At 36.7% G+C, this 9939-nt stretch overlaps 1 protein-coding gene across 2 annotated transcripts; it reads right to left on the bottom strand.

Annotated features, from left to right (window-relative positions):
* Nucleotides 1-2715: 2715 nt before the first annotated feature.
* On the bottom strand, nucleotides 2716-6409 carry LOC105059338 (calcium-dependent protein kinase 26). 2 transcript variants are annotated; one of them, XM_010942602.3, is made up of 5 exons: nucleotides 6199-6409; nucleotides 5078-5807; nucleotides 4694-4990; nucleotides 3369-3752; nucleotides 2716-3284 (listed from the first exon to the last, which is right to left on the bottom strand). In XM_010942602.3, exons 2-5 carry the CDS (start codon nucleotides 5652-5654, stop codon nucleotides 3016-3018), a joined length of 1527 nt encoding a protein of 508 aa, XP_010940904.1. In that variant the 5' UTR covers nucleotides 5655-5807; nucleotides 6199-6409; the 3' UTR covers nucleotides 2716-3015. The 2 variants fall into 2 exon arrangements, with proteins under 2 accessions (XP_010940904.1, XP_019710973.1); XM_019855414.3 differs by having other exon boundaries at nucleotides 5078-5769.
* Between the last annotated feature and the right edge of the window lie 3530 nt (nucleotides 6410-9939).

The raw sequence follows: 9939 nt of genomic DNA, 5'->3' as shown, positions 1-9939 counted from the left end.
TTTTCTTGATTCAAACAATTTTAAAGGAGATTCTATGGAAAGATTTGGATTGTCCCTGTTTCATGTACTCGTGGCTTCTAACACCAAGGACATTTACTTCACCAAGCTAGAGAAGTTTGGAAACCCGAACTTTTCGAGTGTGGCAATAACAAATGAAGTATTGTTCACCCCGTTGAACCTTCTTTCCATCGTTACCAAGGATCCACCCTCTAAGGACGAGGAGGAGTATAACAGTATTTCTTTGTAAAAAAAAAAAAAAAAACATTCTTCACTCTCTTAGAACTCAACTTAGCCTTAGTGATAAGCTTCATGATAATTATAAATTTATAATCTAAGTGTGCAAGCTCATTTTAGGATGCACTTGAAAAGAAATATAGTATGGAGGACATGAATGTAAAAATAAAAAATATGACTTAAAAAAATATTTGAGATACATGATTGTAGACGCATGAACCATGGTAGATCAAGTCCTTGAGATTCAAGGGTTAGTGCATGAATTAAACCAAAGGGACATGGGGATAACCAAAAATTTTCTAATATGAACTCTCACAGATAACTTTCTCCTTCAAAAATCAATTGTCTTGAACTTCAAGCATTGGTGTGAATGATTGTCTCTTAAGGTGCTCATGGATTTTCCTTGTGCAGACGAACAATATCATGAATAAGCCAAGATTGACCCATGAGAATCTAAATCTGATCTAATCGAGGGATCTAGACTTGAGCACAAGAACCATCACCACCATCCTCATCCCAAGAAATAATTAAATGTAAGTCATCTCCAGAAAATAAAACCATTTTAGCTTGCTTTGCAAGTGGGAAGCGTGCTCACAAAGCCAAAATTTGTTACCAATAGATAGACAAAATTCAAGAAGCCAAAAATCACTAATGCCAAACCAAGAACACTTTTAGAGTACGGACGCCTCAAACTGACTTGGTTATGGGGTCTACCTCTGCTACTATTGGTGAGAGGTTAGTCTCTTCTCCTTCCCTTATGCTTTATGTGGCATGCAATTCCATTAATTGTTGGATAGACATGGGAGAAAATATCCATGTATAATATAAACAAACTGCTTTCTTTCATGTAAAGCAGCCTTAGGGAGGGTGATGATAAGCAGATTCGATGCAGTTAAAATAAATGGAGAAGGATAAGTCAACCTATAGCTCACATTAGGGAAGACTTTGAGAAGGCATGCAGTGTCATTGCCATGTAAAAAAAGATTTTGATTTGTTCTATTTAAAAGATATTTAGAGTAGTTTTTGATTCCAGTGAACGGTTCTTACTTTGAGAATTATAATTTAGAGCGCCTAGCTAAGTCAAGAGATAGAGAGAGAGAAAGAGAGAGAATGGAAGAAGATTAAAAAATTCTCTTCTTCTTCTCTTAAGATCGCATCCTTTCATCTTTTAGACTTAGACCTCGTTTGGCATCGCTTTTGGAGGATCAAGAAGTGTTTATTCAAGGGCTAATAGCTCTTTTATGTGATTTTGAGATATTTGATAAAAAATTTGAAATAATTTTTTGATTCCTAAAAAGCTTAAAAAAAAAGTTTATTAGGAAAAGGCACCCAATACTTTTAGATAAAAGCTCTGGTTCAAATGCTTTTTGTCTTTTTGCTTGACAAAACTTCACTCGGGATATCCGGTTTCAGGTCCCACCAATGATTTTTATTTAAATCAATTTAAAATAAATTATAGATTCCTAATACTTTAAATTAATGATTTTTGATAGTACAATATAAGAAGAATATGGTATAATATAACAATAAAATAGTAATGCTATAATATTATTAATACTGAAAAATATTATTATTTTTTATAATAAACAAAATTATTTATTATATTATTTATATCAAATATTAAAATAAATAATTTATAAATTAAGAATATTTTATAATAAAATATTTTTGATAGTACAAATAATTGGATAATTAAAAATACTATGCAATATCATTTGTTATTATTTTTCAATGCTAAAGTACTTTGTTTAATTTAGTTGGCAAAAAGATGTTAAAGTTTCATAATGCTCGACAACATAGGAGTTAACCAGCAAGCTTCTTCTTTTTATTAAAAGCTGTTGATGTTGCCTTGTACCAAAAAAAAAAAAAAATGTTCCCGAATAAAAGTTGGCTCAGATTTTTTTTTTTTTTTGGTAACAAAAAGTTGGCTCAGATTTTAGGAATTACATTCCAAGCAAATCCAGATTTTGACATCGGTCAACCTTTCCTATCCTTCAAACTTTCTCTGAGTGAGTCTAGTCTTTTTTCGCATAAGAAGACACGGCAAGTGTTTGTTCACCTACTTTTGAATAAGCTGCCATGCAGTATAATTTCCTAGAAAGACATGCATTGAATCATTCCTGCTTCCAAGACTCCGTGACCAATGACCCTGCTGCACTCCGAAGATGCACGCAAAAGTTTACCAGGTCTTACCGGTAGAAGTAATTGGTGCCTCCATCCTTTCGCCAACTACCCAGTAGAATCTACCGGACCAACAAAATTTGCTTTTCAAAGCCCAAGCAACAGTTCTCAACACCTCTCCATGTTGTGGACGACCAGCATGCAGATGATTATATCTATTTGATGGCGCAACAAAAAGCAAACCTTCATTTGAGACTCAAGAAAATGCACTCTAAGGGAGATGTAAATACTTGAGGCCACCTAAGCCATTGTTTCAGAAAAGAAGCAGCAAACTCCAAGGATCAGAAGACTACCACCCAGTGCATCATATCATTTAGTAAACAATTGATCAAATTGAACCCCAGTTTGATCTCCAAATATCAAGATTTATAAGGTACAAGCTCTTTCTCACACAGCAAAACACCAGCCAGGTGTCTATCGACATGCAAGTTCCCACAAGTAAAGAAGAGACACCACGACATTTGGAGTTTCCTTCCCTCAACACTGAATAACATAATCAAGAATTAGCCAATGCGTTACACAGTTCATTCACATGATCAAGTTACACTCCTGAGTTAGTCAAGTCCCCAAGTCATACATGGACAAGACGCACACAAGATCTCAACAAACAAGGGAAGATCTAAGAGATGGTGTGGTTGAGAGTTGTGTGCATGAGGCCCAGCGAATGACTGATTCCGAAACCATGAGATCGAGCTGCTCATGCTCCCCAAGTCCAATTGAGTGATTCCGTCTGTTGTGGATACCAGTGGTTCTAGACCAAGTTGTAATGCCCTTTCTAACCTTGGCCGCCTTGGGTTCAGATTCTCTAACATCATGGCTAAAGCAAGCAGTAGTATCAGGAGACATGAAGAGCTTTGCAAAGCTGGAGTCTGCAGCACACAGTGAAGCAGATCAGACTTTAGTTTACAGAAGCACAAAATTTGAAGTTAGAAGCAATAGTGAGACAGCTTTACCACTCTGCATTGTGTTGACATTTGATCTGTCACTCGTGAAACCCAAAAGGTTTTCTTGCTCATTCAGAGGACTGAAGAAAGAAAAACTAGGCATCGATGGAATTGGTGTTGAGAATTCAAGACTGCTTGACTCAAAGCTGCTGCGGAAGGAGAAACCAACAGACGGAGAGAATGATGATTTGCATGAGAATGCAGGGGAAGAATGATCTTCCTGGGCTTGGCAGGGGATAGGGGAATGGGTACTAAAACTGATATCACGAGTTGTAGGGGCAGGTGGGGTACAGAAAGAACAATCTCGCATGTCTCCTAGTCCTGAATTAGTTTCATTGCAGTTACCACAGGAGACATTTGGTTCCTGTGAATGGTCTTTAATCCAGACATGATCTGCAAAAGAGAGGAAAACAACTTAAAAGCTTGCAAATGCCATCAGCTGAACCAAATGATTGGAATGATCTGCTAAGTTACACAAGCAACCTCAGGTTTGATGCAGCCTTTCAATACACCCCAAGAAGTTCCAGATATGAAAATAACACCCACAAAAACACGAAAAAGAGTAAAACTAGAAAATGATTTTTCTCATACACTTGTGACCAAAATTGCCCTCTTGGGTTACTGTCATTGGCAGGGAAATAGGATTAATGTTGATCATGTAAAGCTGAATAGTTTTAATTTGCCATAAATTCAAATAGTAGCTATCCAAAGCTTACCACCAATTAAGCAGCAACATATACGTAAATAAGTAAATAAATACATTTATATGTAGTAGATATATAATGCAAAAATTGAATAGACAGATCACTTTGATCATAGGACAATTTATAGTCAGTGCATTAGAAATCTGCAGGTCACACCTAGGGATACAAACAGAGCTGCCCACAAGCAGCTTGTGTTCAATTTAGAATTTGGCTCAGATTCAGTGAGCTTGTTTAGTGAACAAGACAAGCTAGAGATAGGGTTTGCTCACTTGAGTTCAGCTCACTTACGCATGACTACAAATAAATTATTTTAACCATCATTACTCATACAAAGACCTACTGCATTAGAATTATTTCAACAATATATTACTAATGAATAAAAATAATATAATTTAACTATAATATTGAGATAACAGTTGAAATTAGCATAAAGTACATATAAAAGCCTTGAGGCACCTCAGGCTTTTGCTGGATTTCTTCAACGAGCTGTATGTAAGCAGTTTGTGTTTGGCTTGATTACAATGAGCTGAGCGTGAGCTAGGCCTGGCTTGCTTGAGCTCAATTTATTTACAATCCTATTCACACTCTTAGTTTCAGTTAACGCAATCAAATTAAAAAGTTGCAGCTTACCTAGAACCTGCTTGGCGGTAAGCCTTTGAGCTGGGTCTCTACATAGCATTGCAGCAATCAAATCCTTCGCAGATTGAGATACATGATCCCATGGATCAGATGGGAACCGTAGCTCGGCGGATCTAACGGACTCAAAAATTCTTGACTTGGTCTTTCCCCAAAATGGTGGCATTCCACTGAGAAGAATGTAAAGAATAACCCCTGCACTCCACACATCGGCTGCTTCATTGTATCCCCCTGCCAGTACTTCTGGAGCTATGTAAAAGGGACTTCCAACAGTGCCATATAAGCTTTGCCCTGTTTAATTAATTTAACACCAATTCAAAACAAACAACAAGATATAGCGAACCGAGTCAAGCGTAATTCTGAGAATTCAAAAAGTACCTGGTTTGATATAGGCCGCAAGCCCAAAATCCGCCAGCTTGATTGGCGAAGTCGATGACTTGGTGGCCAGCAGAATGTTCTCTGGCTTGAGGTCCCTGTGGACTATGCCATTGTCATGGCAATACATCACCACCTCCATGAGATGCCGGAAAAGGATGGCTGCCTCATGCTCTGAGAAGCGGCCATGCTTCTCGAGGCGGTGGAAGAGCTCCCCACCAGCGCACAGCTCCATGACAAGGTTTACACAGTCTTCCTCCTCATACACAGCCTTCAGGGCCACAACATTAGGGTGGCCAGAGAGCCGGGCCATGACCTCAATCTCAAGTTTGACACTGCGGAGGTCATCCGAGGAGAGGAGGCGGTCTTTGGCAATGGATTTGCAGGCGAGGGTCTGCCCCGTGAGCACATCAGAGCATGCTCGGATTACCCCAAACTGGCCCCAGCCCAATTGCTCCCCTAAAACGTATCTGTCTTCGAGGTAGGAGATATGAGGGGCTTCAAGAATTGGATCAACGAGGCTGGGGACCTTATAGGAGTTGTAGGGTGGGTCAATGCTGTTGCCTTGGCCAACAGCCATGACAAAGAGCTCAGAGCTCTCTGCAATCAGCTATTCTCCTCCTCTCACCAAATCCAATTGACTTCTTATGGTCAAAAAGGATATAAAGATTGGAACTTGAATAGAAACCCTCGATCTGAGATCAAAAAATTTAATGAGCCCATCGCCCAGCAGCTGAAGGATCCGAGCGGGAAAGCAAGAAAAATACAAACTTTAAATCAAACTTTATCACAAATGTTAATATAATGGTTCAAATGAATCATCCAAGAGCTCCATCAAACACCCAGAACGAGATCGCATAAATTCCAAGACTCTAACAGCTCAAAATCGTGAAACAACGAATTACCACATAAAAGCCAAAAAAAAACCTAATATCCACAGATATACGCATCAGAACAAAATTTCCAACGATCGAATCAAGAAAAAACCGAGAAAAAAGCGGAATCACAAAACAGTGTCAAATCCGACTACTTCAGCTCCAAGATATGCAGAAAAAACCACAGAAAATTGCAAAAAAAAAAAAAGAAGGAGAGACGAGGGATCAGAGGAGAGGAAGGGAGCTTGCCTGGGTGGAGAAAGAGGAATAAAAGCTAAGAAGATCAGAGAGGAGGGCTCGGCGCCGCTTCTTCGACTGAGAGAGAGGAAGTAAGTTGGGTCGGCGTCTTCACAGTTTTTCCGGCGATGGATTCCCACTTTTTAGTATAATAATATAATTATTAAGATTGTGGAGACCACCTTTTTGTTGCTGCATTTGTACCCGGCTGTTCCTTTCCTTCTGTTATGTTTCTTTACTAACAGACAGGGCAAAGTCTGTAGGTACTTTTAAAAAGGAAACCATTTTTGGACCCAGCCAACAGGGTCATGGACCCTAACATGGAAAGTCTAGTGCCAACATTGTAGGTTAGATACATTTGCTATGATCCATAGTGCTTTGAATTGTTATTGGTCACCATTTGCCATGTCTTCTATCATGTGGTATATTTGTGTGAAATGATCTTTTTTTTAAGAGCATTGAAATAACAGTCCTTAAGGGTGACAAAAAAATGAGTTTTTAAATAGTAGAATATTGTATTAATCGATGCATCAGTATGTTGATTTCTTTTTTTTTCTTTTTTTTTTTCAGAGATAAATTTTAATAAACAGATCAATGATAGAAAAGGACTTAACATTGTAAAATCAAATTTGTGGAATTGATACAAGCACTAAGATATTAAAATCATCTGGGAAAAAAAGAACAAAAAGATGTAGGTTGAAAACTTTTTGATTCTTTTCATAATACAAAAAAAAAAAAATCTAAATTGCATTATCTACCCAACATATCAAGCTTATGTAGATGGATCATGATTTTTGGTATTTTAGTTGCATTACCAACTTGACCAAAGCAAAGGTTCTCAAATCTTGAGATATCAATTGTTGCAACAAGGAATCAAGCCCAACATAAATCAAGATACTGGTTTATTTTGATCGTCAAATAAATAGAGAAATTTAGGAAGAATTATTATTATTATTTTTTATGATATCTTGACCAATATTTTTGGATTGCAATACCGATATCTCAATTAATATAGTAAATTGAAGATCATCAACTGTATGAATTAATATAATCGATTTATAAAAAAAAATGAAAATCACTTGCCGGCATGAATACCATATCAGCTGACATTACCGATTTATATCTCACAGACATCATGCCCCGAAGTGCTCGATGCTGATTTCAATTGAGATCTCAGCCCAAATCTAAACCATCCATACAAAGTCGAAATAGGATTTGGTTCGGTCCCCTGGCATCAAGCATGCACTTGTCATTTTGAAATGGGGGACGGACGTGAAGCCCCGGATTAACTGGAATAAATAACAAATATGTGTAGAAAATGGAACATGGGACCTTCTTGGCGAAATTTCGGGACGACCGTTCGGCGCATTTGCAGCGCTTCCAGACGCGCTGTTCCCTATCGCGCTACCAAACCAGCCATAACAAAGATCTCGGATCCGTGATCCAGTTTTCCATTACTAGTACCACAAGGTTACACCTTAGCCTCCTTGGGGGCCTCCTTGGGCGATACGTATCCATTTTACATGAGAAGATACACGTGGCCACCACTGAACGGATTTGAATGAATGTTTCTGATTACGCCCCAATAAGGGATCTAGATGCGGGATCTCCGCCGTCCCTAGATTGACGGCGTGCTTCTCGTTATTACAACGATGCGGAAGTCAACGCTCTGCGGTTTAGGAATTAATCGCGACCGTTTGTTTCAGTCGAAGACGTGATGATGGATTTTTATGGGTTCAAGGGGACTTGCGCGTTGACGTTCTAGACCGCCCCATGTGTCTTTTTCGTTAAGGGCACCATTCGTGCAACTAAACTCCACCGACCGGTTCCTGTTGTGGGGCCGGATTGTGTTTGCGATGGCAACCAATTTTAACGGCTAGACTGACTTTATTTTTGGCTTTTTGGTTAAGAAAGATACGTGGCGTCCTGGGATTTGATGGAAAACATGAGGGATGAGTCAAGCGGCTTAACGCGGGAAATAATAAACCGTGTAGATTACTTTGGCTCCCGAGCGAATTTTTTCACTGAATTATTTTTTTCTAAAAATTTAATATCTAAATATATGATGCATAAAAAATTATTATTTTTATATTTGATTGATTACTATAAAATGGCACATTTTCTTTAGTAAATAAAGTGATGTATTTTAAAATGATTTATATTTAATTTAACTGCTAGACTGACTTTATTTTTTGGCTTTTTGGTTAAGAAAGATACGTGGCGTCCTGGGATTTGATGGAAAACGTGAGGGATGAGTCAAGCAGCTTAACGCGGGAAATAATAAACCGTGTAGATTACTTTGGCTCCCGAGCGAATTTTTTCACTGAATTATTTTTTTCTTAAAATTTAATATCTAAATATATGATGCATAAAAAATTATTATTTTTATATTTGATTGATTACTATAAAATGGCACATTTTCTTTAGTAAATAAAGTGATGTATTTTAAAATAATTTATATTTAATTTAACATCTATAATTTTAAAAAAATTATGTAAAATATATATTATGCTCCTAATAAAGACAAAGATTTTATCTTATTCTATTTCATAGCTCAAGGATATATTTGAAAAAAAATTACACCAATTTATAATCAGAATCGGACTTTCCATGTCTTATAAGGATTTTTTGTTCCCATAAAATGTTAAAATCTTATTCTAATGAAATACTACCTTTATATCTTTCATTTAAAAATTCTAATCTTACTCAAAATAATTCCAATCTAACATAAGATCTTTCTCTTTTTTTTTTATTAATCACATTTTCTCCGTTTTCTTTCTTATAAATCAAATGCATCATGAGTTTCAAGCGTGAACTAATAAATTAGAATGACAGAAATAGAGAACATGTTAAATAAATGGAGCAACCAAAATCGCTTGGTGTCATTTTTTTTAGAGGAGTTACTTAAAATCTATTGAAAATTATGTCCCAAAACCAATCGTCAGTCTATTGACGATTGTGCTCATATTTATATAATATATATAAATTTTTATTAATAAAAATTATTTGATTTTTTCGTCATAGTTTGTCCATCTTTTTTGAACTCCTGTGTTATGATGAAGTCCTTAAGACTATATTTAATTGATAAAAAAAGATTTATTATTTAGTCCTTAAAACATATTCGCGATCAAATGATATGCTATTAATAAGACGATAGCAATATCAAGTATAGGTTGTTGTGTGCCATATGGATTGGTTGTCCTCTTAACCAAGGAGTGTAGAGATACTGATATGGCATGTAGATTGAATATAAGAATATATTCGCACCGAATGTGACCAACTGTAGAGTACTCTGCTGTCAAGAGTAGCTCACGAAGGATATGAATATAAGTGTCCCTCCGATCTGAGATCATCACGGTGACTTACAAGCAACTCATTGTATTTTGATGTCAGACTATCTAAATTTTTAATTTAATAACAAAAATTTTTTGGATGCAATCAAGTACTTATCAAGTCGGTGCGTGAGTCAAGATGGGATTGATCCCTCTAAATAAATAAGAGTTAATGCATCAGTGTATTTTAATTTAGTAAAATATTGATCAGGATAATCCATGTGATGAATTTGAAAGATTGAAATACAATGTGGTCGACTATTTTAGGGTTGACAGTTAAATCCTAGGTCACCTTGAGTATTAGGATCAAAATGATGAATTATACGGTAACCATACGCCAGTAGGTTCTAGAATGTTGCTTTGCAATCTTTCGACCTATCCAGATGTCGGATCTTATTGCTAGATGGTTATATCGATTAGT

The sequence above is a fragment of the Elaeis guineensis genome, chromosome 16 (genome assembly GCF_000442705.2).
Source record: "Elaeis guineensis isolate ETL-2024a chromosome 16, EG11, whole genome shotgun sequence".
In the NCBI taxonomy this organism is placed as follows: Eukaryota; Viridiplantae; Streptophyta; class Magnoliopsida; order Arecales; family Arecaceae; genus Elaeis; species Elaeis guineensis.
This window is presented reverse-complemented; position numbering and strand designations above follow the sequence as displayed.

What these genes read in the sequence shown, in the direction of transcription:
- LOC105059338 (XM_010942602.3), bottom strand. Translation starts at nt 5,654, where the DNA reads ATGGCTGTTGGCCAAGGCAACAGCATTGACCCACCCTACAACTCCTAT. An exon ending in TACCGCCAAGCAGGTTCTAG is followed by an intron (nt 3,753 to 4,693) that starts GTAAGCTGCAAC and finishes TCTCTTTTGCAG; the next exon opens with ATCATGTCTGGATTAAAGAC. An exon ending in TGTCAACACAATGCAGAGTG is followed by an intron (nt 3,285 to 3,368) that starts GTAAAGCTGTCT and finishes TGTGTGCTGCAG; the next exon opens with ACTCCAGCTTTGCAAAGCTC.